Source organism: Pocillopora verrucosa, chromosome 13, assembly GCF_036669915.1.
Source record: "Pocillopora verrucosa isolate sample1 chromosome 13, ASM3666991v2, whole genome shotgun sequence".
NCBI classification, from domain to species: Eukaryota; Metazoa; Cnidaria; class Anthozoa; order Scleractinia; family Pocilloporidae; genus Pocillopora; species Pocillopora verrucosa.
In genome coordinates, this window is record NC_089324.1 from 17,063,636 (window position 1) to 17,090,789 (window position 27,154).

At 38.9% G+C, this 27,154-nt stretch overlaps 3 protein-coding genes across 3 annotated transcripts; all 3 read left to right on the top strand.

The window, feature by feature from the left end:
- The first annotated feature begins 997 nt into the window (after positions 1–997).
- Positions 998–8,394, top strand: LOC131786966 (uncharacterized). The gene is made up of 4 exons (XM_066160358.1): positions 998–1,042; positions 2,299–3,123; positions 3,393–4,016; positions 4,717–8,394. Exons 2-4 carry the CDS (start codon positions 2,301–2,303, stop codon positions 6,366–6,368), a joined length of 3,099 nt encoding a protein of 1,032 aa, XP_066016455.1. The 5' UTR covers positions 998–1,042; positions 2,299–2,300; the 3' UTR covers positions 6,369–8,394.
- Positions 8,395–10,389: 1,995 nt separating this feature from the next.
- Positions 10,390–11,426, top strand: LOC131795300 (cysteine/serine-rich nuclear protein 2). Its single transcript, XM_059112877.2, has one exon. The coding sequence runs from the start codon at positions 10,556–10,558 to the stop codon at positions 11,150–11,152; it is 597 nt and encodes a 198-aa protein (XP_058968860.2). The 5' UTR covers positions 10,390–10,555; the 3' UTR covers positions 11,153–11,426.
- Positions 11,427–14,765: 3,339 nt separating this feature from the next.
- Positions 14,766–27,142, top strand: LOC131797426 (neurabin-1-like). Its single transcript, XM_059115049.2, has 13 exons — positions 14,766–17,010; positions 17,999–18,119; positions 18,667–18,771; positions 19,313–19,412; positions 19,967–20,050; positions 20,872–21,089; positions 21,572–21,635; positions 22,501–22,747; positions 23,060–23,235; positions 23,534–23,965; positions 24,413–24,700; positions 25,228–25,335; positions 25,928–27,142. The coding sequence occupies exons 1-13, from the start codon at positions 15,249–15,251 to the stop codon at positions 26,111–26,113; spliced, it is 3,891 nt and encodes a 1,296-aa protein (XP_058971032.2). The 5' UTR covers positions 14,766–15,248; the 3' UTR covers positions 26,114–27,142.
- Positions 27,143–27,154: the final 12 nt, after the last annotated feature.

The window sequence follows — 27,154 nt, forward strand, 5'->3', positions numbered from 1 at the left end:
ATCTAAAGATAAAAAGAAACGCTATTAAAACATGACGTTTTCCTTGGCGTGATAACAAATGTACTGCCGAAGTATAAAGCTGTCTACATTCTAAGTTGGCAATTTACATTATCAACTAAAAATAAAACTAAATAATCTTAAACACCCCCACCCCCCCCCCCCCAACACAAACGCAACACCTCAGTTTCTTTGGAAACTTAACTTGCTCCCTATTTCCGAACAGACACACGGCAACATGGGATCTATTTGTCAAATAGACAGATATTTCAGAGCCATTTCCCTCAGCAAAGGTTCGTTCCTTTCCTGCTTTAAGTTTTTTTTTCTTTTTCCTTGTGATCTACGTTTGTTTGAAATTAACTAGAAAAAATACAAACTAAGAAATTTAATTGTCTTTATCTTGACATGCGCTGTTTAAGACATTTGTGGTTAACATAAAAATGCTTGCAAGTTGACCAGTCCTACTAACAAAATGGGATTTCTCAGAAATACTTTGTCCATAGCCATCTACGAAGGCCTAGGGAGTGTAGAAATAATGGACTCCTGTCTACGAGAATATCTGATAACAGTTTAATAATATTTTCACTCAAGTGGTCGCCGTCTTCTTTCATAGTTTTCTTATTTCACAAGATCGTGGCCTTATCCTGTTTTTACTGATTCAATTCGCTTGATTGTCGATGGCTTGTACAAGAATGTCTCTGGAATGATTCTCGTGATTTTCCGTGATCGAAAACCAGAAATAAACCATTAACGATACTACATCGCGCATGTAACGATAGATTCGAAAAGGAAAATAAATAAGTGCTTTTCTGAAGGGTTCCACTCTTTGAACAAAATAAGGTTAACAATTGCATGTCCAGAAGTCTTGACGAGGTGAAACGGACCGAAGGACTACAACTTGATGCCCTACCATCCCTTTCCTTATGTTATCTTTTTGTTGGGCTCTCCCATGATACGCTGCGAACCCGTTCGCTTCCGCTTTTCACGGGTGTGAGTCTGCCGACGCTAAAGACTTCGATGTAGTTCGAACGAAAAGGCTCTGAAGGTAAGACGCTTAATGTTACATTTCCTCTGCATTAGCTAATCTCCAACTCCTCGTTTAAAGTTTTATTTAAGATCTGTTGAAGTTATAGCTTTTGTGATTGAGAAACCCGTCGAATGAGCGTAATTTAAGTGACGTTGTGAAATAGCTCTCAGATGGAAATCTGTGAGATTTTCATTAGTTTCGAGTCTCTAAGAAATGTTGTTTGCGATGCTTGAAGGATGATTGACCAGCAGAACAGCTCAATCAGAACTTTACTAGTATTTTGAACCTCGTTCGGTTACTGTTCGGTTAAAATTTAGGTTGAAGTTCACAGAAAATGATTAGAACGACCAGCATGTAGTTACCTTATTGCCATTGCCAAGCTCCGGCAAATATATAAAATTCTTTGTTTTTGGTAAGTGATGCATCGTACATTGTTACTTCGGGAGAGAATAATAATATAAAACCTGTGTATCTACTCCTGTAATTCACAGGGAGTAAACGAAGTGGGTGACTATCGACCACGTCGTGACTGCTAAATGTTTTCTTTCTTGTGTCACGCAATGTACTACACATTCTAGCCCGCCTAGTCTCCCTTCTTTGCGCAAACGTATTTCAAGTCTCTTGTAATTGAATAATGTATTCACGTCCTTAAATAGAGTCTTTTGATAACCAGGTGAAACTGAGAACCTATGTAGCTTTATTAGTACTGAACTTCCCAAACATGCATTCATTTATTTTTGTAAAAAAATATATAAAAAGTAAATTAATGGAAATCAGGCTTCTCCGTCATTTGCATATTAAAGTTTTTCTAGGCGCTGTCATAAAAGGGATTACAAACTATTTGCGTGAACAATCCTTAAATGTGACTTAAATAAGGATGCAGGTCTTGAGATTTCAAGTCACTTGTTCGACCCCCTTTTTATGTTGCTGTTGTTAAAGGGGCTAAGATCAGAGTATTTCAGGTATTTTGTACAGTTCCTCTTCTTACATGGGCTTAAGAAAAATGCGTCTAAGTTTTTGAACACCAATTCCTTGCTGGCAAAATCATACCCTCAAAACGTGGATTATCTAAGTATTATTGGAAGCAATCCGTTTTGATCCTCTCCTCTTAAATCATCCATCCATGCTATTTAAGCAGGGACGTTTTATGTTAGCCGAATCTGTCTTTTGTGAGGTTAACCGCTCACTCCGTTGACCTATTTCACAGTTTGGGTTGCAGTCATGAGGTAAGGAAGGTCCGGTAACTGATACTGCCACAATTTTTTCTTCTTTAGAAATGGCTGCCGCTCTGGACCCAGATGAGGTGCTTCGTTCTTCGAAAGGGAGAGATAATTTTCAACGTCTGGCTCGGCTTTTGATAAGTGGAGGTACTGTGCTATTGAGGGAGGCTTTTGATATCAAACGTCCGCCAAGTAATTTGTCCACAACACTTCAGAATCCAGCCACGAAGAAGCTACTTAAGGCAGCAAAGCTCACCAAACCACAGTGGGACTGCCTGTACCCTTCTCCAGGGATGTATGGAAAGTCAATAGACTTTGATATAACTCTTCTTTTCCGGTTGCTGAGGACGATATGTGGCCTCACCCCTCCTGTCACGGGCTGGGATGCGCTGCCGGCAAGTACAGATGACAGTTTAGAAGCAGATTTAGCTAGAATCAAATATTACCGCAATTCGATGTATGGTCATGTGACCGAGAACATGGAGATCTCAGATGACGAGTTTTCAGTTCGTTGGAGAGAAGTCAGCGAGGCTCTTGTGAGAGTTGCGGGTCAAATCAGCCCTGCAAAGGCAAAAGAATGGAAGAATGCTATTGATACATTTTTAAAAGATCCCCTAACAGAGGAAGACAAGAGACATGAGCAGGAATTGCGACAGTGGTACCAGAATGATACAGAAGTAAAGGAATACCTGGAAAAGGTCGAATCTTCAATGAACCATTTGGAGAAAGAAGCTCAGTACTTAAGACAAGAGGTTCGAGAAGAAGCCCAAGATATTAAAGATAAGCTCGGAGGGAAAGTAGAATCTACAGCCCAACTCTTGAGGCAAGACATCAAAGATCTATTAAAACCGGGTGGGCGACCCAATTCCTCAGCTGGAGGTCAGCTTGTTGATATTTACTGTATATCTATTACTAGTAAAGTATTTTTCCTTTTACATAAGCACTTACGTAACGCACAAGGGTCACCTGTACGGTGCACATTGTACACTTTTTATGACAGAAATGGCTTCATATATTTTTGAAGCGGAGAAATGTCAATTATTTATCGTTACTTGACTATAGCCGGACGACCACTCATATTAATTGCCTGTTTTGCCTCTGTTGTAAATCTTAGTCGCTGCAATTAATGAAAATTTTTTCCCTTACAGTTAAAATTCGAATGCGGATTGTTTGTGAGACCATCCCAGACCCTCATGCGCGACTTGAGACATCAGAGACAGTGGTCATAGCCAGTCAGGGTACCCAAGCTTGTGGCGACGAGCTGGTAGTTACTGGAACGTCAGAAGGAACGTCTGAAGACACACAGGATACCCAGGCAGGATGCCACGAGATGGTAGTTACAGGAGTTAAGCGTAAGGCAGTGGAACCTGTTGCATCTGCTGGTCTACCACTCGCGGGAAGAACAGAAAGTGCCGAGGAAGGAGGTTCTCAAGGAGTTATGAATTTCATCGCGCGCAAGTACTTTCAGACAGTTGACACAACCAAACCTGAGGAATTAAATGGTTTTCTACAATATTTAACAGATGTGCGCAAAGTTCTAGTCCTAGACCCTCAATCAGGAAGTTTGATATTGACAGCACTGTGTAGTTCATTGGAGATACTGGATGCCCTGTGGTATGACTATTGCACAGGTCACCTGAATGACATGGCACAGAAATATCTTGTGACAAAGGACGTTCTGAAGGAGTTTGGCTTGACTGAGCTGAAACTGACAACAACTATTCAGGGGGAGGAGTACATGGCTGCACGAAAGTTGTTTCTGCAGGGTTCAGGTGAGTACACAGAAAATGTTTCGGAGAGTTGTCTTTAACCGAATAAATAGGGCATCGTCGTCGTAAATGGTTTAAAACACGTTAGCATAGGTTTTCATGTTTTGTTTTTTTTATGCTTTCTCATACATGTTTACAAATTTGTTGTTTCATCACATTCAGACAGGTATCATTCAAGAAATTTAATTATCAGATCTAATACTTGTGCTCTCTTTATTTAATTGAGAGATGGGGATCGAGGACAGAGGGAGGCGACGCTAAGACGTCCTCACGACCTTTTGACATTTTTAGGAAACGGATCCAACTCCTTATATTGGGTTAGCCCAAAGTAGTAGATATCTTGTCAAGCCAATAGTTTAACAGCATGAACAAATTTCTTTGGATAGCCTACTGAGAAATGCATGGCCATCAATTCGCAGAATTGTTCTTTATAGATCTCTGTAAAAAAGGTAATTTATGTGACCCGAGCACTCAATCTGGCTATCCTTCTCTCATACTGATGGACAGATTTGTATTGGGAGTGGCTAAAATGATCGAAAAATACTTTACAAAGATCGCTTGAATATATTTGCGATGGATAAAGCTTACAATAATCAATCACTCAAACAATTTATAAGGGCGTCTGATGATGCTACCTGCTATATCATCTCTAATCTTGAACGAAGCTGATGTAAATTCTTTTCATATTTGCTTTCATATCAAGGTCCACTTGGAATGACAAGTAACAGAAGTATCGAAATCGTCCAAAAGTCGACATCCTGTGAAAAGCTCCACGATATCGCACTAGGAATAATGGAAAAAGGTTCTGTTGGCTCACCGGAGAGTCGACTTCAAAAACTTGAAGGAGTTCCGGACGATATCCGTGTTTTCAAGGGGGAACTGGAGGGAGATCTTCCCCCTAAAACGTTCTCAAGGCCACCACGACGGCTAAATCTTCTAGGTGGCGGGCAAATCTTTGTAAAAACATTGACTGGAAGGACGATCACTTTGGAAGTGGAATCGTCAGACACCATTGAGAATGTGAAAACAAAAATTCAAGACAAAGAAGGAATCCCTCCAGATCAGCAACGTCTTATCTTTAAAGGGCAGCTATTGGAAGATGGCCGTTATCTGAGTGACTACAATGTTCCGAAAGAAGCGACTCTTCACATGGTTTTAAGACTGCGTGGTGGCATGCAAATCTTTATAAAAACATTGACTGGAAAGACGATCACTTTGGAAGTGGAACCGTCAGACACCATTGAGAATGTGAAAACAAAAATTCAAGACAAAGAAGGAATCCCTCCAGATCAGCAACGTCTTATCTTTAAAGGGCAGCCATTGGAAGATGGCCGTTGTCTGAGTGACTACAATGTTCCGAAAGAAGCGACTCTTCACTTGGTTTTAAGACTGCGTGGTGGCATGCAAATCTTTATAAAAACATCGACTGGAAAGACGATCACTTTGGAAGTGGAGCCTTCAGATACGATAAAGAAGGTGAAACGGAAAATTCAGGACAAAGAGGGTATCCCACCAAGCCAGCAACATCTGATCTTTAAGAGGCAAGAACTCAAAGACCACCAAACGTTAGATGAATACAAAGTCACAGACAAATCTTCGGTACATTTGCGACTCGAGGACGAACTTGATAGAATACTTATCAATGTGGAGTTTTCAACTGGAAGGAAGATTTTTATAAATGCTTCACCAAAGGATGATTTTGAGATCGTGAGAAAGATGATCTATGACAGAGAAGGGATTCCAGTTGATCAACAACGCCTCAGTTTTGCTAGCAAAGAAGTTGTAGACGACCACCTTCCTCTGAGTGAATACCACAATGAGATGGAATTATCTTTGCAACTGGATGTGAAACAACAAAAGAATGAATTCCTTCTCCATGTGAAGACACCAGCTGGAAAAACAAAGATCAAAGTTGAAGCTGTATCGGGAGATACCATCCAGGATGTGAAAAGGAAAATAATGGAAGAGATTGGAATACCGCCACATCAGCAACTACTTATGTTTAACAGTCAGGCAATTGAAGATGAGCGCCGCACGCTGGAAAGCTACGACATCAACAGCGACTCCATCATTGAACTGGTTATTAGAAGAACACATGGCGATGAAAGGCACATTTACGTGAAAATGCAGAATGGTATAAAAATCGTACTAGATGTATCACCGGAAGATACCATCGCGGACGTGAAAGAGAAGGTAAAAGAAATGATAGGAACGCCAGTCGACAAGCAGCTGATCACTTTTGGTGACACAAAGCTCGAAGGTGACAACAAACTGAGCGATTTCGGTGTGGAACATGGATCCACAGTTTCAATGATCACCAGTTCTACCACTCAGAAGAAGTGCATCGTAAGTTAACTAAACTAGGCCTAGCAAATAAATTTCAAAATGGAGCGCTTAATTGTGGAAGACAAAGAGATTTGACAGCTCCATAAAAGAACCAGACAGACTTTTCTTCAATCTGGTAACGAGTTAAAATACGATGTTTGAGAGAATCTTTTCAGCTCGTTTCATAGATCTGACAATGCAGATACCACTGATCACTGAAATTATTTAACCTGGAGTTAGTTCCAAGATGGCCAATCACCAGGGGATGACAGATCTTGCGCTAGGCTTTGGCGCGCAAAACGGATTTTGAGTCGTTTGCACGTTCGATTTTCTATTTTGTTGCTTCTAGGCGTTGTTTCCTCGCCGCTTTTTTTTTAATAGAACAATCTCCAAAAACTTTGTACACCCCCTAACTATTATCCAAAAAACAGAGCTAGTTTTCTTTAAGAATTTCATTTATCGAAAGGCATTAGAATCTTAAAGCATGTAAAAGATTTAGGAATGTAAATCACGATAGGCTTTTTATAGAGAGACATTTATACTGATAACGTTTTCCAGCATTCATTTCTGAGTTTCAAGATATCTCGAGGTAACTATGTAACAGTCGTTTTGCTCGGCCGTATGCCTTTACGTGACCGTCTTAGTCCCTATCGCAACCTTTACAGGACGTCACGCCATTCTTCCTCGCGTGACATGCGAGGGAGGCTGTGATGATCTCAGATCAGATATAATCTGAGATGAACTTTCCTCGTTCAGAATTTTGATATGCTAAATACATTGCAATTTATAGTTTTTTACTTGCGCGCAGTTGGTTTAAACCGGCGCATCACGTGATCGAATATGCCTCGGCTAAGAATGGGGAATATGCGAGGATACACCCGAAATGATGTTCCCCAATGTTCTACTACGATAAAAGCGTTCGTTTAAAATAGAATTGAAGATGGAAGAGCATTAAGTTACCGTTACAGAAGAAGGCACATGTTCGTTTGTTGATAAGTCACACCACAGACTACACTGAAAAGTAAACATCCCACGCAGCAAACAGTAAGTTGTTCGTAAACATTTTCCCCGCGCGTTGCAAAACTGTTTGAAGGATAACAGACACAGTACTTGTATATTTGTTCTGGAACATAAGCTGTCCCTCGAAGCTCACAGCTTTCCTCGAGCTTTGCTATCGGTAAACTGTTCGCATCTCGGAACAGATAGTGTCTGCGGACAAATATCGGTGCGGATTTTCACGCCAAACGGAAGCTATTATTTTTATATTTACAATATTCACTCTGGAGTCTTAAGATATTGTGAGATAACCATGTAATAGTTTTTCATTTAAACCATGTGCCTTGCGTGACAGTCTTAGTCTCTTTCGAAACATTTTCCATCCGAAGGTTAAGTCACACTTGATATGACTCTTCTGTGTTTTTAATTGCGAACCATACGCAATTTATGTAAATATTTTTTAAACATTTGAAGCTAGACGAGATGTAGATGAAAGTTTTTCATAATAAACCTTTTTTTATCATCCATAATTTTGAACAAGATTTGTTTCTAAATAATTACTACTTTCCTAACTGAAGATTTAACTCTTTATTTTTAAAGATTTAGCTCCTTATTTTTGGTAGAGTAGCAAAGGGATGGTCCTGCTCCCGTCTCACGCAGGAATTTCAGCAAATTCAAGCTGTCCCTCGAAGCTCACAGCTTTCCTCGAGCTTTGCTATCGGTAAACTGTTCGCATCTCGGAACAGATAGTGTCTGCGGACAAATATCGGTGCGGATTTTCACGCCAAACGGAAGCTATTATTTTTATATTTACAATATTCACTCTGGAGTCTTAAGATATTGTGAGATAACCATGTAATAGTTTTTCATTTAAACCATGTGCCTTGCGTGACAGTCTTAGTCTCTTTCGAAACATTTTCCATCCGAAGGTTAAGTCACACTTGATATGACTCTTCTGTGTTTTTAATTGCGAACCATACGCAATTTATGTAAATATTTTTTAAACATTTGAAGCTAGACGAGATGTAGATGAAAGTTTTTCATAATAAACCTTTTTTTATCATCCATAATTTTGAACAAGATTTGTTTCTAAATAATTACTACTTTCCTAACTGAAGATTTAACTCTTTATTTTTAAAGATTTAGCTCCTTATTTTTGGTAGAGTAGCAAAGGGATGGTCCTGCTCCCGTCTCACGCAGGAATTTCAGCAAATTCACGCGTCACGAATTTAAAAGGGAAAACTTCAAATCTCATCTTCCCCCTCCTATTGTGAAATTTACACGTCACGTACTATACTGGGCTTACTCACGCGTTACGTGTATACCTTTGTAACCCTCTTTTAGGAGTAAACGTTACACATATGGGAAGTCTCCAACAGCTTTTAGCCTTGAGTAATATAATATCCCACGGTTATCATCCTTTGATAAGTTGTGTAAGAAAGTTTTTTTGTCCAGTCATTGTAAATATGACTCATTCACAGGAAAGATGAGTTGCACATGACTCTTCAATTCGTTTTATATAGTCAGTAGCGTAAAAGCTGTGAAATGAGACAACAGGTGTTAAATGTACAGTTTTCTATTTAAGGCATTGAAGTTCTTTAACAAATTCTTAAGCTTTTTTGGATGAGAAATACGAGATTTGAAATACGCCTTACGTTTACGTTTACAAGTGTTGGAAACTTGGTCCCAGGCACCTCTCTCTCCCTCCTCGGAAATATATGAAGGTAGAGGAGCTCGGAAACAAGGTTCTTATTTTCGTTGCAAGGCCTTTTGAAGGAACTTTTCCTGATTAAAAGCGAATGCAATTTAATACAAAATAACCTCAACCCTCCAAATAAAAATCATCCCCAGCTAGTTACATGCTTAAATTTTGTGGTGCTGATAGCTGTTGATAACATCGAGTTCCGCTTATAGGTAAGTTTATTCCCTCTAAAAAGCCCACGTGATAAAAAGTTTTTGCGATGTTATGTTGAAAATTACGCAGCCTTCTTGATCAAGACAGCAATATTTGACTTAAAACCGACTTGAAACATTAGAATGAAGAGTAAACTTGGTGTAGAAAATCGATGAAACTTTTTTGTTCCAAGTAATTTTTTCTTAGATCCAGAACGTGGTTAATTTCAGTAATAACGAAAACTATATTCAGCTTAACCGTTCAATCGAGTTCTTGTTTTATCTCCTGTCATATCAAAAACGGATACTCTCTTAGAGCCCACACAATAATCCCCGGGAAGCTTTTCGTCAAGGAAATCCTATTTTCTCTGAAACTGGGAAAATCTTTCGTTCTCGAATTTTTTCTTTTCACCCGACTCGAGACGCGCTTGGAACGATCTACAATATTGCTTACATGTAAATTTGCTGGGTTCGTCTAAACACGTTCGTGTTTATTTAGTCTACAGGGAAAAAAAGAAAGCTTTTCTTATTAATATTTAGAAATTTCACGCAGTTTTTTTTCTAGAGTCACGTATTATGTGGAATTTTTCGCCAAGATAGCGTTATCAAGATTTTCCTCAATTCTTTGTTTCGAACGTTCCTGATAAGACAGCTTTTTTCACGAAAGCTTCTCTTCACCCGTAAATTCCTTGCTCTGTTTAACATTATGCTTAAGGCACAATTTTCAGACTTCGACGGCTCTTATTACGATCAAAATAACTCTTAAAGCCACTTTCTTCAACAGTAATGTGTTGGTTAACTTTTGTACGTGTGGGTGCATCCTATTTAAGCTCCGAGCGAATAAAATTTTAAAGGCCATCAAACGTAATGATGAGTTAAAATTTTGCGTGGTCGTGAGAAGAATAATCCTTTTATCAATTATAGCATAATAAGTCATAACGTCAAACAAATTCATATTATTTATTCTGAAGTCAAAGGAAGTCTTGAAGTCAACACCGAAAAAAAAAGGGTGTAAATGGCTTTTTCTGACGTTCTCTCTCGAAAACACCTTTATCCCCAATATTTACATCACATTTCAATTTCCCCCCGACCACCGCTCTTCGACCCACAACGATTTCAAGATCACACGTCGACCAATAAAAAACATTGGATTGCAATCGGAACGTCATTTTTTGCGTGTTTTTGACGTCACAAGACGAGCACGTATGTCATGAAAATAGAAACCCGAGATCTCGGCGTTTAAATACGAAATGCCAAAATCTGTGAAACGAGAGGAGTCATCGAAGTGAAGGTTAGACGCACCTTGTTCGAATTCGCGTTAGCTAAAAATGGGGAAGCGAAAACACAGTACTGATAGCGGAGATGAAAGCGACGATTCTTGTAAGCGGCTGAAAAAACATGTACGATTTGGTGAAGTTACAATCTACCATTTCCCAAGAAAGCAAGGTTTTGTTTCCGTGCCTTCATCGGGAGGTACTACTTTGGGAATGGCGAGAAAACATGTATTGATTGAGAAAATCCAAGTCAATTTTGAAGTGGACGGTGTTACAATTGGCGATCGCAAACCCTTCGCACCGGTGGCGCAAAAAGCGAGGAAAACTATTCTTAAAACTGCCGGCGTTCGCCGGATTCTCAAGAAAGAAGAGCAAGATTGCGCTCAGCTGAGATTATCACGGATCATTTGTGGTTGTAGCTGTGGGGATATTTGTTACCCACAAACATGCGAGTGTATTTTGAGTGGAATAGCCTGCCAAGTTGATTACGGACGCTTTCCCTGCTCTTGTCAAGCAAATGGCTGCCAAAACAATCACGGACGAAAACAGTACAACCCCAGCGTTGTTGAAAAACATTATTTTGAAACATTCTCGCGACTAAGAGGGCAAACTACAAGCAAAACTGTTCTCCATTACGTGGGAGTAGCGTAAAAATCGGAAAACTGAAAAATTATTATTTTGAATTGTATATTTCTCGATGCATATCGGATTCATTGATATGCTAACAAAAGAGCGACATTCTAAAGAACTTAAGTGGTTTGATAATACAACTTTGTTGATTAGGTTTAGACCTATTCCTTTGTTTCCGTCGTCTCGGTTGTATGGCATGTTGTGAAGATATTTATGAAATTTTTGATGCGAATTATAATTATTGTCTGAATAAAACAATCTATACTCGGTCAAATAAAGCCATTTCTGAGTCAAATGAAGTTATTTTTAGCCAGACCTTACCATACAGAGATTTCACCGGGAATTTCCGTTTCCTGTGGCGACGAACGTGAGCGTTATTTTTACACCGGAAGTGAGCGAACTGACCAGAAATGTCACGAAAAGTCACGCGTTACAGATCTTGTTTAAGTTTGTTTCACTGGAGAGGTAACAGGGTAACGAGCTCGTTTTATATTCATCAATAGATAGACCAATTGTGCGATTTCTGAAGGTCAGTTACGAAGAGATTTCGATTTTATTGGTTTCCAAGATTGGGAATATTTTGGAATTTTCCAAGAAGGCGGATATAATACCACCACGGTAAAACATTCCAATACGTGCTCGGACTCGCTTGAGTGTTTTCCTAAAAATGGAATTGTTATCGTAGCTCACGCGTAGCCGTACCCTCCCCGCAAGGAGTGACCGTTTCTAATTGGAGGGGGGGGGAGGGGAAGGAAAGGCTTCACGTAGGCTACTGTCACCGATGGTGATGAATTTAGTCGATTTCAAGGAAAGAAGTCTCGTTACAAATCAATATTCAACAGAAAATATAAGAACCTTAAAATGGCTCGTTATTGGAGGAGAGTCGAAAAGAGAGTGGAGAAAACCGAAAAATAACTCGTTCCTCTTTATGTAAATTTGGTGCTCTAAAACTACAACACAACGAAACTAGAAAACGAGGCTGTTTCGCAAGCGTTCGTGAGTGAACCTTCAAGCTTCATTTCTACTGTTTCCTCGTGTCTGATCCTCGATCACCCGTGGGAGGAACATTTTGTAAAGTAGGGGGGGGGGTAGGGAAGTGGAGTGGGAGGGGGGGGGAAAGCGAGCTCATTCCCTGAATAGCAGCTAGAAATCGAGCCTTGAATAGGGGATTATCGGATTATGGAGGAAATGAAAGAAACTGGGGAATCCTATCAAGGATCGCGTTACTTCTAAATAAGGAACACCCCCTAAATTTACTGTAATATCCCTCTCCACGCAAAGTTACAATTTTACTTTGGCATAAGCAAACATTAATTTGTAAGTCGCAGTAGCCACAAGTACCTTTCATGATTTAGTCCTAAAAAGTGGCTATTGGACGCACGTGAGACTAGCGTTGATGAAACACGAGTGAGTGCGCACCGCACAGGCTTCTGGGGGCTTTTCTTGGTCATGCAATTTTAAATGCCAAGGATATGTTTACATTGACACTAAGTGCTTGAGCTTGACGATAATCTTTGACAGGTTGGCTTTCACAGATTTAGACCTATCACCGGATTGTTTAACAAGATTAAGGATTAAACATTATCCGTTCCTTTAGCCGATCAAAACTACTGTCTGTGAAAAATTGGCTTTCGATTGTAGTTCCGGTGCGCGCATATCTTTTAATGGCAACCGGTATATGCTAACAGAGATGATAGTTGTTCAAACTTTAAGGCTTTCAGATGCGCCTGTGCTAATAACGTCATCGTATTCTCATAAATAAATATGGAGTGGGCGCCTAAGCGTAGGATTTCTTCTGTTAAGACATGTTGCATTGAAAAAAACCAAGACTTAATGATGGAAAAATGCGGAACTTTTAGGAAACGTCAGCGAAGTCAAGTCTTGCCACTAACGCTCTGACGAAAGTAAGAATGACGAGAAAATTCGAGAAAAAACATTTCAGACCGTAACTGGTAGTAAAATTCTAGTTAGGGAAACAAAGAACTTGCTAAATTTTGCCTCTTTATTGAGTTTAGCTCAAATTTATTTCACAATTTGTTTGTTCATGACAAGGAAGTGAAGCTGTCTGTCATTTTAGTATCCAATGTAAATAAAAGGCTCGAGGAAAGAAATCAAGCTATGATAATAATGTGAGTTTAAGCTAACAGAGTTACGTGAGAACCCAGAAGAACTAGGTTGATCTGTAAGAAAAAATTTAAACTTTTTTTTAACTTCCTAGCCGTTTTATGAATCAATTAATCTAGCGATTGTATCATAATCGACTTTGCAATTCTTATCAACCGCGAATTTCAGTCAAAAGGAGAAAAGTATATCAAAATTATGCCCCCCCCAAGAAGAAAAATATATATATATATATATATATATGAGGAATTGTAGGTTCAAAAGAACACCAAAGAGGTCAGAAATAGAATCCAGAAGGAAACAGAATTGTTGACCCAGTTACTTCTGGAAATGTAAAGTGACGCGAAAGAAATTTTTCCTTTCCATAATAATACATTTTTAAGCAAAGAGGAAATGAGAAGTGAGAAAAACATCTTTTGTCTTTGTTTGATCTAAAGCTAAATTCTCAGAGCCGAATTTTTAAAGACTGTATTAGAGAGGTTTGGAAAGTTCACGTCTTGATCTGGAAGGGTTATAATAGTAAAGGTGTCCACCGATTACTTTGATTGATAAACTTGTAGGATAATATTTTTAAGTTGCCCAAAACCGTGATGTATCTCCTTTCATAACTCTCACGATCAAACCGAAGATTATCACAAAAATAAAATGAAATGAATATGTATGTAAATAAATAAATAGCATGTGATTAAGCGAATGGCCAAGTTCAACTATGAAATGAAATTCAGCATTATCTCAAGCTTTACACTTTTCCAGTCTTCGTCTTCGTCGCCTCTATGTTTATTTCGATATGGGTTTTGTTTATTACAATTTTTTTTCGTAAATAGTCTGAGCAATATCGAGTCTTTTCCATAACTTTTCTAAAAATTTCTAGGCCATAGTGAATTAAATCGCTACGTATATTGCACGGGATCATCAAACATCAAAATACTCATATCCTATCATATTTTCCATCCAAGCTGATTAAATAATGATAATGTTCCAGTGGTTAAATTTCTATTTCATGTTGTGTCTTGCAGCTGTTCTGATTAATTTTTCGTGAAAGTTCCATGAAAGTGGTGAATCCATTCTAAATGTAAATCATATTGGTCGAACCTTCCATCGAAACGTACTGTTTACAAACACAGAAAACTCGTTTGAAAACTTCATTGTTTCGCCTTAATTTCCTGGGCTTACAGCGGCTACAAGGGGTAGATACAACAATTTGAGTGAACTTAAGAACGATTATGATTGTACGCTATATTTTGCCTTTGTCAATTAACATTTGTGAGGAAAAATGGTTAGCGTTCGCATGCTAATGCAACACGGCGCATAATGTTGATCACTCGCCTTACAAACCTCCTCCTTAAAAATACGGCCTGTTTATTTGGGAATCATCGATTATATCTGACGAGTTTAGGAAAGGAAGACAGTCTTTCCCGAAGGAATTTTAAATTGAAGTTAATTTGCATCGCTAAACAAGCCCGCTTGAAATCCACTTCCTTCTATATTTACTGTTGTCACGTGATGCATTTGTCACGGGCGAATACTTTTGTCGTTTTCCACAAAAATACTTCGCTTCCTGCGAAGTTTGGCTTCTACGTGGCGACGTGTGAAAAGCGGTTTTAGTTAAGTCTTACTCCGTGGAGTTATCCCAGCCGTCTGACAAACGGAACTTCGATATTTTGTCAGTTTGGAAAGTCGGCGATTGGTACAGGATTACTCGGTGAGTCCATTTTGGAGCCAACCGCGTCGGCCATTTTCCTTGTGGTATGGAACTTGCTGGGACAAATATTGTACACGTTGCATTGTGCATTGGCACCATTTGGGAAACCTAATAAGCTAGCGAATACTAAGTTTAAGAGCCTGATTTTCTGTGTTTCTTTATAAACTTATCACGTTCCCAAATTGTTTTGGATAAGATGTTTTAATACTTGTACAAGCTCCATACAAAACAAATTCGACGCACAGAGTTTCTGAAGGAACAACATAGCTACCGGAAACGACGTTATTTTTTTCGATGGCTACTACAAGAACTGAATACGGCAAAGAGAACAGATTCCGTGCTCGTCGTGAAGTGGCAAGTCGTCCAAAAGCGGAGAATGAAAGTTCTCGGAGTCAAAGCTCAACCGTACCTCCCCGCAAAAATCTTGTTGACACTAAAACAAAGCGAACAGCGGGCAGTTCTAACACAGGGGATGTTAAAGAGGAGAGACACAGAGCGTACAACAAATTTGGAGCACCTCCGAAAAAAATTATTTCTACTGATAAAACCTATATTTCCCCTCTTAAAAGTGACAATGTGGTACGAACGACGAAAACCCGCGATGTGAAACAGGGCATAACGCGAAAACCGGCGAGAGAGACTGAACAGGAAAGTGACAACGATAAAAGCAGCGCTGAAGAGATCGTTAAACCTAATGTAAGCAAACTGAAACACATTTTTGATGAGACTATTGCGAATGAGGCTATAAAAGCACAGCAAACGTACAAGAAACCCAGGCCTGTCTCTGAAGCTTTTGACAGAGTGAAGGCAAATCATGCTAAAGACACATCACAAGGTGAAACCACAGAACGATGGTCCTTACCCAACTATTACAAAAAAACCTTACCCCCCACCCCTTCACACAAGCCACATGTGTCTTCAGGGATTGCTGCCAGGAGGGCTATGTTTGAAAGTGGAGGCTCAAATGAAGATTTACAAAAGAAGGAGAAACGATCGCCAAGTTTGCAAGATCTTGTTCCAGATTTGAAGGAATTAGATGTGAGTTTGCTTGGCAACAATGATCCTACCCCTGTGCAGAGGTCTCGTACAAGATCTGATCCAGGAACCAAAAGACCTCTGTACTTTATAAAATCTCGTAAACGCTTTCCATCTGACACTAAAGCTATGAATGGCGAGTACCATGGCACTGTTGACAAACTGAAGCAATCTCGAGATGACTCTGTTTTGAAGAAACCATCACTTGATACCAGACGCCTCTATAAGTCGCACAGTGTTGATTTTATCCAGGGAAGTCCATTGATATCAGATTCAGACATAGGAATGACGATGGAAAGCTTGACGAAACAGCAGCCCTCTTCTACAATTGAAAGTGAAGAAGAGAAATTCTTTCCACTCAACAAAAGCAGTGAGGCTAACACAGAAGTCAAAGCTGCTAATCCTGAGAAAGTATCTCCCAGTGTTCCTAAGGGATTAAAATCCCAGCGAAAGGAGGAACCACAGGATGATTTATTTGATGACATCCCAGGGCGAATCCGTGAAGCATCTTGGATAGATGAAGAAATTCCAAAAGAGGAAACTGCTCCAGTAGAAATGTCACCCATAAGCATTACACCTGGGTTCACATCAGTACCCAAATCAAATATTCTTGAAGTGGATTCAGAATCTCACCCAAAGCATGACAGTGTTTACTTCCTAAAGAATGAAGAAACCCAATTGCATAATGAAGAAACTGAAAGTTCTGGTGATGAAAGCACTGGAAGTGTTATTGAACACAGTGATGCTGATGAAGAAGATCGTGCACATCTTCAAACAGTGTCCCCTGTATCGTTACTTTTCTCAGCTAAGCCAGCATTATCAGCTTTGTCCAAAGACAAGACGAAAAAAGGAAGAAGGAATGTTGGTTTTAATATGGATAATCCTGATCTGTTTCTGACGTACAGTGCTGAGGAATATGATAGAGGCAATGATGGTATTGATCCAGTTACTGCGTCTGCAGAGTGGGAACTGGAAAAAAGAGTCGAAAAGATGGACATATTCTCTGTGGACCTGAGCAAAGGTAAGATTGATTAGATGCTGTAACACCCTTAACTTTAAACTTCCAGAAGTGATTAACATGGAACTTCTCCCTATAATATCAGTACTTTATCCAGGAAACTGGTAATAAGAATACTCAAAGTCAGCAAGTAGAAGTTGTTATCTTGATCTGACTCTAAATTCCTGTAACCAATTTACAAGGAAATGAATGCAGTCAGAAAGGAGAATTAACAATCAGATCTTGGAAGTTAAAGAGATAAATCTTTTCACTCTTGAGAATTTTCTCTAAACAATATCAAAGAGTTTCCAAGCATAAACGCGATGATAAAAACAAATAACCAACTTATTCCTCTTCAGTCCCTCTTCAAGAGTGGCCTTTACTTGCAAGCCTCCATCTTTTCTGACCTGGAGCTGTCTTCACTAAGGGTTATACTGTGATTGAACAAGAAATTCTCAGAAATAACATAATATAAAGAGTATGGTTTACAGTAAGGAGAATTAACATCCAGAGCTTAGGAGTGAAACAGTCTAAGAAGTTCCATACTGATCTTAGTTCTTTCCAATGTAAGACATTTTTTTATTTTCAAACTGTAGCCCATGTTTTTATTGGTCTAAGAAAATTCCATTGTTAGGAAATTCTTCTAGGGCCTCCATGGGAAAATTCTAATCATGAAGATAACTGTACAAACTCTTTTTATGGTCATTGTTTAATGTTACAATTAACCCTTTAACTCCCAAGATCTCATTAGTAATTCTCCTTACTGTCTGCTATACAGTTCTTCTGATGTTAGTTTAGAGAATTTGGTTTTGGATGAATTTATAATCCCTAAACTGATATTTTTCTTTATTCTCATCACTTGTCTGTTTGATGTTGTATTGATATTGTTAGGAGAAATTCTGTCTTGGTCACTCATGGGAGTTGAAGGGTTGAAAGACCCCTTTCTTTCCCTTCCTGACTGGAGTTCCAGTTGTATTCTTAGAATATTATACATATTTTTTTCTGTTTTCAGATGAGAGAGGTCTGGGATTGAGTATAATCGGTTTAGGTGTTGGTACTGACACAGGGGTTGAGAAGTTGGGGATATTTGTCAAGTCACTTACAGAGGGAGGGGCAGCTGCAATTGATGGAAGGTTAGTTTTAATTTCTACTGTCACTATTTGTGAAATTTCACAGGTAACCAGGCATTGTAGAGGGGTATGGAAGTGGTTAATTTTCAACCATTGGAAAAATTCCACCATGCTCAAGAACTAGTTTTACAGGCAAACATGTAGTAAAACTTATGTTTTGGTGGAATTTTACATTTGGTTTTTTACAGAGGGAAGAATTCTGGCAAAGTGATGAAAAAACCCTCAAATCGGGAAGGAATACCAGTTACAAATTCAATCGAGATGTTACATGAAACCTGATAATCAATTCTGACCACGGCAAGCTCACAATCTTTCTATCTTGTTCCCCAACAATTTTGTATTTCTACAATGCTTGTATCAAATGAATAATTCTTCAAAATTATATCCTGATATTGATTCTCTTTACCCTGCCAAACACTGCTATCGCCTAGTACAAGGTTGGTGTATCTACCGTCCAATAACATAAGCTGTATGCTCCCCTATAAGCTCACATACAGTACCAAGTATATACACAAAGACAGTGATTAATGAAACATCTTTTCTCTGACAGAATACAAGTGAATGATCAGATAATAGAGGTTGATGGAGTTTCTCTTGTGGGAGTAACACAAATATTTGCTGCACAGACTCTGAAGAACACAAGTGGACTTGTAAGGTATGAAGGCTGCGAAATTTTTCCCAGTAACAAATGGAAGCTGTTGTCACTGTGATGATTACCAACAATTTAGGACAATTGTGGATTTTCTCTTAGAAGTGTCCCTTGTCAAAGTTTATTCATGTAAAACTGAGTCATGGTTTCTTCTATCCTTATTTTGAGCCCCTCCACCCATAGTTTTTAGTCATCATACAAATGAAGAGTGCTTTTATCAAGGTAAATTAAAAAAACAAAAAAAACAAAAAACAAACAAATTTAAAAAAGGGTGGGGTGGGTGGGGATGTCATTTGGAATTATTAATGATTAATAAAAAAGTTGCTTTAAGCATTCTGTCAAATTTTGTATGACTTTCCAATATTTTCATTTACTCAGTAAAAAGGTTTTTTTGAGTTGGTAGCCATAAAGTAGATACTTATTCCTGGACTTCTTGATTTACTTGCAATGTGCAGATGTCTGTAAAATGGAACTACAATGCCTTATTTGGATCAAACAATATAAGTTGTATGATATCAACAGTAATTTCCTGATTGCTTTTGTACAGGTTTCTAATGGGCAGAGACAAAAGCAGAGCTCATGCGTCACACAGGATCGACCCAAATGTTGAACAACAAATTGAGGCACTCAGACAGAAGCTAGCTGAGGTGGGTATAACAATGTACACGTGTAATGTACCTATGTTTGTACTGTAAATCCCTTGTATAGAGTCTTTTTTCTTATTAAAAATTCAAGAGAAGAAGCTTTGTTAGTGCCACAGTTATTAATTTTACAAATTTTAACAAATTCATAAAGTTGGCATTTATAGGGGATGAAAAGATTTCAACAATTTTAATCTGAATAGATATATTATATTTTTTAAATGTCTTTCATCACTCCTCCTCAAAAAAACCTAGCTGTCAGACCTTAAGGATGTAAGGCCAAATAATGGTGATTAAGAATGGCTAATACTTTGAATAATAGCAACTTTGTTTTGTTGTGTAATAATTTTTTTTTTGGCAACAAAATATGGGGGGGGGGGGGGAAACACTTAATTGTGGGGGGCTGAGGAAGGAAGCAGAGTGAATTTGATCTTTGTCAATTGGTTTTGCATATCTGTAGGGTTATTAATTCATGGAAAAGCACCATATTAATGTTTTACGTTAACTTAATTGGTTTTGTAAACTTTTTTTAAAATTTAGTGTCTGTCATTTTTTCATAGACTGAAACCAAAGCTGAAGAAGCAGAAAAAAGAGCCTCCCTGGCAGAAAAAATGGTTCAACTTCAGAATAATATGAAAAAACCTGTGAGTAGATGTAGTGTACCTTTTCTGGAATTGATACCAAGTCTTTCCTGTCTTCCTCTTCTCTTCATCTGCAGAATAATTATGACATCACCTTAGTTTTGAAGGGATAAAGGTGATGATTTTTGTAACAAAATTCAAGAGGTTCTGGGCAAAGATGTTAATTTATGCTAGAAGACATTGTCTGTACAGTGTCTCAAATGCTGCTGATGTGATGCATTATTGATTGATAATCTTCAAATAATTGTGAGAAAGTATATCCATTATTATTATAGGAATGGATTTTTTTCAGCTAGAAAAGCTTGCCATTTTCTGATGTATTATTATTTCTCTTATGGGTCACTGTACAAAAAGTATGAAGATCACTGATTACATTCCTTGTATTGATCCTGTAGGGAAAGTATATTTATTTAATTGTTTTTATAGGAATTGATTTTTTCAGCTAGAAAAGCTTGCCATTTTCTGATTATTATCATAGTGGAGCTCACAGAGCATAGCCCCATAATTATACAAAATAGTAGTAACCCATCAAGCCGAAAAAATTTGGATGTACAACTGTATGACCATATGGCGGCCAACTGTACCATGGGCACTATCTTATAATCAGTCCTCTACACAGACACAGAGAAGTTGCAAATGAAAATCCATTAATATTACCACGCACTTTATCCATAGTAGGGGCTCTAGTTTTGTTGAAGAGATGTGCGGGAAAAAAAATGCGAGCTCTGCTTTTAGGCTTGCCTTAATCTATATATTATCTTTCATGAGTCACTGTTCAAAAAGTATGAAGATCAGTGAATACCTTCTATGTATTGATCCTGTAGGAGGTAACTGGAGAACAAGCCAATGATGAAACCAAGAAAACACAGAAAGCTTTAGAAGAGATGAAAGAGAAAGTCAACTCATTAGAATCAGATTTAGCTGTGTCTGAAGCAGAGAATGAAGACATGGTCAGGCAGTTGGAAGAAAGCAAAGGACTGTATCTAATTTTAGAGAAGAAATACCACATCGCAAAAAATAAAGTGAAGGAACTTGAAGACAGGTAAAGTTTCTGGTAACGTAGATATATAGTGCTTCTAGCAGTGAGAATTTCTTGCATGTCATGGTTCATTGATTCACTTATTATTTTAATTAATGCTCAACTTCAATCATATTATTGATACTATTAATTATTGTATTAGTTGCATGGGAAATGTTGTTTCCCAATGGCTCACATACAGTACTTCAGATTGGGAGGTGGGCTTAGTTCAAGTCCTGAGGGCATTGTTGTGTTCTTTAGCAAATATTTCCCCAAGGGCACAATGGCAGAGATGATTCTTCCTTTATGTGTATGCAAATGACCTTTGTTAACCTTGCTTTGAAAGTTCTGATCTTTTGAGCCATGTTACTGAGGCCAGGAAGGCTTAGTTACATTTACACATGGAATTACAATGACACCTTGTAGGCTTGTCATTTATGAGAGAGTTGCAGGCCAGAGAAGGTGATAAATGTACTGTACAATTATGTTGTCTGTTGTTCTGGCAGAGAGCAAGCAAATTCTGTGACTGCTGAGAGATCTGCAATTGAAATAAAGTTACTACAAGATAAGGTGGGTACTTGTGACTTGGTTGATGTTAAGTTAGTCCCTTAACTCCCAAGATCTGATTGTCAATTCTCCCCTCTAGCTACTACACATTTCCTTGTAAATTGATTATGAGAATTTGGTGTTCAGTCAAGGCAGTAAATTGTACCTGATGAGTTTGTGTATTCTCACTACCTGTTTTCTTTATGATGTATGGATACTATTGGGAGAAGTTACTGTACATGGTAATCACTTCTGGGGGTTAAAGGGTTAATAACATTTTGTCATGGAAATAACAGTTTGCATAAAATGTGTTTCATTTTGCATAACTGAAGTTATGCTGTTTGCATAAATTTGAGGAGTTCGAGCTGCTCTTGTGTTTTGTGTGAATTTAAACAATTTGTGGTGTACATACGGTAGCAAAGTGCTACACTTACAGTAGGCTCTTCCATCAAAGGCAACCTTATTTGCAACTAAAACCTCACTGATAGCTAACAAAGAAATTTTTGTTGGCAAGATGGGTGTAATAACATTTTCACTCCCAAGATCTCACTAGTGATTCTCTGTACCGTCTGTTATACAATTCTAAGGGTTTTAGTTGGGAGAATTTGGTATTGGATCAACTAAGAATCCCTCAATTGATATTTATCTGACTGTATTCTCAAGACCTGTCTGCATAATATTGTATTAATATTGTAAGGAGAAATTCTGTCTTGGTCACTCATGGGAGTTGAATGATAAACTCTTTGCAGAAGGTTAAACAATGTGCATTCCTGATGCTCAGTTGTTTTTACTTGAATCATCTGCTCATTTTTCTATTTCATTTTCACCCTGGTGAATTTTGAGTTGTATTTAAGGTTTCAGTCAATGAGTCATCTGTCATTTTTCACAGGTCAAAGAACTGGAGACCCAGTTGAAAATGGTTCAACAGCAAAAGTCAGAAAAGGAAAGAGAAGTGAAAAAAGAGGAAGCAATATCAACTCCAGTGAAAATTGAAGAGCAGAATTCTATGCCTGATGGCAAATGGAGAGAGGAGGTTCAGGAGGAAATTGTAGAAAATGGACTGGCTTTTGAAGTAGAGCAGGCTTTGTCAAACTTCCAACTTAGTTGGGATTCAGCTGGAAAAAAAGATGTCACAGGTAACATGTGAGATCTAATTAACAAATGGATTCTGGTGAGGCATCATTCCATGAACACCTACCAGCATTCCATGTATAGGAGGAGAAAGTTATAGTTTTACAGCCCTACACTGTACAATCGCTTGCTTATATTAATCTTGAGTGTATGTATACTTACCTGCTAATCAAAAAGATATGCAGGACATTAAGAAACACCCGGGACACAAGGAAGAGCTCAACTTCAATTATAATGATGATACAATGTATGTGGTACCTTGAACTCTAAAATGTCACAATTCATATGGGTAATAAACTCTTTTTTCTGTCAATTAGAGCCCGATTTGGAGAGCTCATCAAAAGATGATGTGGATCTAAACAGCATCCCAGCCACAAAAACACTTAGTAATGAACATCTTTTGGAGAAAAAAAGACTCGCTGAAGCGCAGCAGAAGAAATATAAACCAACTCGTGCAAGCTGGGGAAAGTCGCTGGATGATGATGCTTATGACGTAAGACATTATTTCTTTGATTCAAGTGCGTGTGAAATTTTCCTTCAGCACGCGTGGAACTTTCTGTTAAAAGGCGCGTGTAATTGTCGTGCGTTACATGCGCTAGACGCGCCTGAAGATGCTACAGTACGGTGATGTGACTCGCTAAGGTTCTAAGTGGTTCTAGAACACTCAATAATAAAAAGTATTTTGCATGATTTTAACTCTTTAACTCCCACTTGATCTGATTGTCAATTCTCCCCTCTAGCTACTTCACATTTCCATGTAAATTGAATTTCTAACATGACTTTCTATTTAGATGTTTGGAGGTAATGAAGTGTCTGACGTGGAGGACGCTGCTTCTCAGAGTACCTCCATGGAAAACGAGTCCCCTAGGGCTCCCCCTAAGGGACCAGGATTCGTCCTTCCAGGTTTGCCTGTCGGAGGATTCAAACTGAGATCCACAGGGAAAAACTTGTACGATGAATCAGCTGCTAAGGGAAGTGAGTCACCTCCCCAAGAGACGCGAGCCAGCTTCCCTTTGTCGCACAAGGAGGAGACGCGGAATATCGTGGTGGAGAATCTCCTGGAGAAGCAGCTGTCTAAGGCTGATGTGAAGGTGACATCTTTGCCGACTACTGCGCTTGACCGAGCGGACAGAGAGGCGCGTCGTGCGGTGGATGATCAGGAGTCGGAGTGTTTTTCAGGGTCCACAAATTCTTTGGATGAGATTGAAGAAGCTGCGAGAAGGGTGAGAGAGGGTTGAGTTTTCTTTTTGTCTTTTTCGGCTCTAAACCATAACGCTTATCCGGTGAGTTTACTCAGTTGCAAGGGCAAATGAAGCCAAAAGAGTCATTTGCGGAGACGTGAACATTCTGAAGAAAATCACATAATAATTGTTTGGCAAGACGGAATGTTCCAAAAAGATTATGGTAAATGTACAGTGCGGCTGGCGTGTACCATAGCATTACACGCGCTTGACGCGCGCGGAAGGTGCTACCGTACACGCGAGTGGTGTACAGAAGCAAGGATGGTTAAGAATGGAGGAGATTGGAACGGATTGAAAATGACCAACTTGAAAACTTGGTCTTTTTTATTGAAGTTTCCTATTTGTGTTCAATCAGGAAGCTCAAATGGTGTTCCATGTTTTTTTCCAATTCCTTTGCGACTTAACGTTTTCAATTGTAATTTTTTTTAGATTGACTCCGACTTGGCCTCTTCCCAGGCCTCCTCTCGAGGTTCGTCTCCATTCCTCCCTCCTGCCATGCCCTTGTTACAAGTAAAGAGTGTTCCCGTGATGGAAAGCTATAATGAAGCCGCCATTGATGTTCCCCCGGAACTGCTTGCAGCCAGCGGTCAGCGAGACTTCGATCAACGATCTGTAGGCACAGGGTCAAACGTTGACGGGCAGTCTTCTCTTAGTCCTGGGTCAGACTTAAATTCATCGGGAAATTCACAGCTGATTTCAGACTGGGACACAGATCAGGTGAGTTGCAAGGGGATACACGTAAACAATACAGCAGAGATACATTTAAAAAGAAGTTTTGCAGACAGAAAGTTAAGCACACCCAAAGTGTGGGAGTTGCGTGACTGACTGGTGGTAGACAGATAGACCGACTGACAAACGTACAGACGGATGGACGGACAGACAGAACGACTGATAGACAGACCGACAGAGACGGACAGACAGATAGACAGACAGACGGAAGGACGGACTGGCAGAGAGATAAACTGACAAACACAGGCATTATCTGACTGTAAAATAGGGAGTATCAGACCCCTGATAACTGACTTGGAGGTAGATACAGACGAGAAGACAGATAGACAGAAGAATGAACGGACTGATAAGAATCTAGTGCCAGTTTTTCTTGCAGTCGTTGGATTAAACTCATACAAAGGAAGTGAGTCTTTTTGAGTTCACGAACCAATATGTTAGCGTAATCTAAACGGACTCATGATTTTTTACCATGTTAATGTTATTTATTTAACTGATTTCTCTAAATTGTCGTTTAGGTGTATGCGTGGTTAATCCAAAATGAGTTGGACGAGTATGCCGATGAGTTCACTGCTAAAAAGATTGATGGAAAACAACTATTAAACTTAGATGGATCCAGACTCAAGGTAGGGCTCTGTGCCTTGTTTAGAATTTTAATATTTACCCCACCTCTCACGGCGCCTTGAATGGCTGACTTCTAGATTTTATGTCAGTTTGCCGCATAATAATGAAACAGTTTGTAGAACTGAAGAGGTAAGTTGCTTAATTTTCAAGCGCGAAAAGGAGAGAAATTCTCTGTAGGGAGACTGCAGGAAGACATGATGTATCTGGTTCTGGCTTCTCTTCCCTCCCACTCCCCCACCGCCATTTTCAGCAAGGGAACAGTCATTATTCATCGCCTGTGGGGGAGGGGGTCGGAGAATTGTTGGGATCACATGGGTTCTTGGGGAACGGAGTGGGAATTGGGGATCAGTGGTTGCCAACTGCCAGTGAGGGGAGATGATAAGAATATCTCTGAACCTTACGGGGGATCGGGTAAATTTTGTCGTGACACAAACATCATCCGACCCCCCCCTCCCCCCCTTCCAGGCGATTTTATGAATGATGACCATTCCCTAAGTGACGGGTTTTTTTTTTAACTCTCGTCACTAACCTGCATAGCTTTGAACGGGAAATTTTAAGAGAAGGTGGACATTGATCACAGTTCGCTTTTTTCAGGCAATGGGAGTGAGTCAGAACCACAGAGCTGTCATCAAAAAGAGGATCAAAGAGCTTAAGGCTGAGATGGAACGAGAACAGAAAGCGAGAAAACAGAGAGAAAAAGAGCAGAGAACTGGCAAAAAGGAAGGAAAGTTGGAAAAAATGGGATTCATGAAAAAGAAAGGAGTTTATAATATCAACTAATTTCTGCAACGCGGCGTGAGATGCTGCTTGGCAGGTTTTTCGGCTTTTAAAAGGCAAACACTCCTGAGGAAGTAGAGACCGCTAGCCTAACAACCGTCGTTTGCTCGTATAAACTGCGGAAATATTTGGCATTGTCGGGCTTTGTGCGCAATTGGAACGCGCTTGTGGTACTTCACGTTCGTCGTTTACAGTGTATTATAGGTAATTTTGTAAAAAAAAAAGAACAAAAAGTATAAAAGAGATGAAAACGATTAAAAAGAATACAGCAATAAAATATTAACATGAATTACAACTTGAATTAGCAAATCGTCCTTTGAAAATTGTGCAAATCTGAAAAGTTAATTTAATTCAACGTTTCAAAACGAATTGAAATTCAATTGTAAAAGAGATTTTTTTTACAATGAGTTATCCACCGTGCCACGCCCTAAAAAATGTTCAATTTTTGTGCCAGTTAATCACAGACGTTCTAATTTCTACCTTATAAAATATTGTATCAGTGTCAGTATCTTAGCTGCTACACACCTACCCCTCCCTTAATCCAGTGTCAACCTTAACTTGTTATCAGTTGACTGTGGTTAGTTTAGGGGAGGGGTAGGTGCGTATTTGTGCAGAAACTGACATTGATCCAGAATATTTGTAGTACCTCTGTTACTTTCAAGAACAAGTGAAATTCGTTGATTTAAGAGATAAAGGAAAAAAAAATTCTTGTGTATTTTCTAACTGATAAATTCCTACCATCAGAATTATACTTTGTTAATATTACCTGCATTTTTATTCCAATTTACAGTCAGTGTTTCTTTTTTACAACATCGCAAAATGTTAATTTTTTTTGTCGAATTGGTGAAATGATCAAACAGGCTTATACTGAGATGTGAATTAGTGTTGAGCAGTAATCATTGGTGTAAATTAAATGGGTTAATGGATTTAAATTTGTGACCTAGAATATTATTTGACGTACTTTCTACGTGGTAAACTATAGAGCTGAAATTATTTGATAAATAAATAAAGCTGAAGATTTTTTTTTTAAAATCTTACTTCATA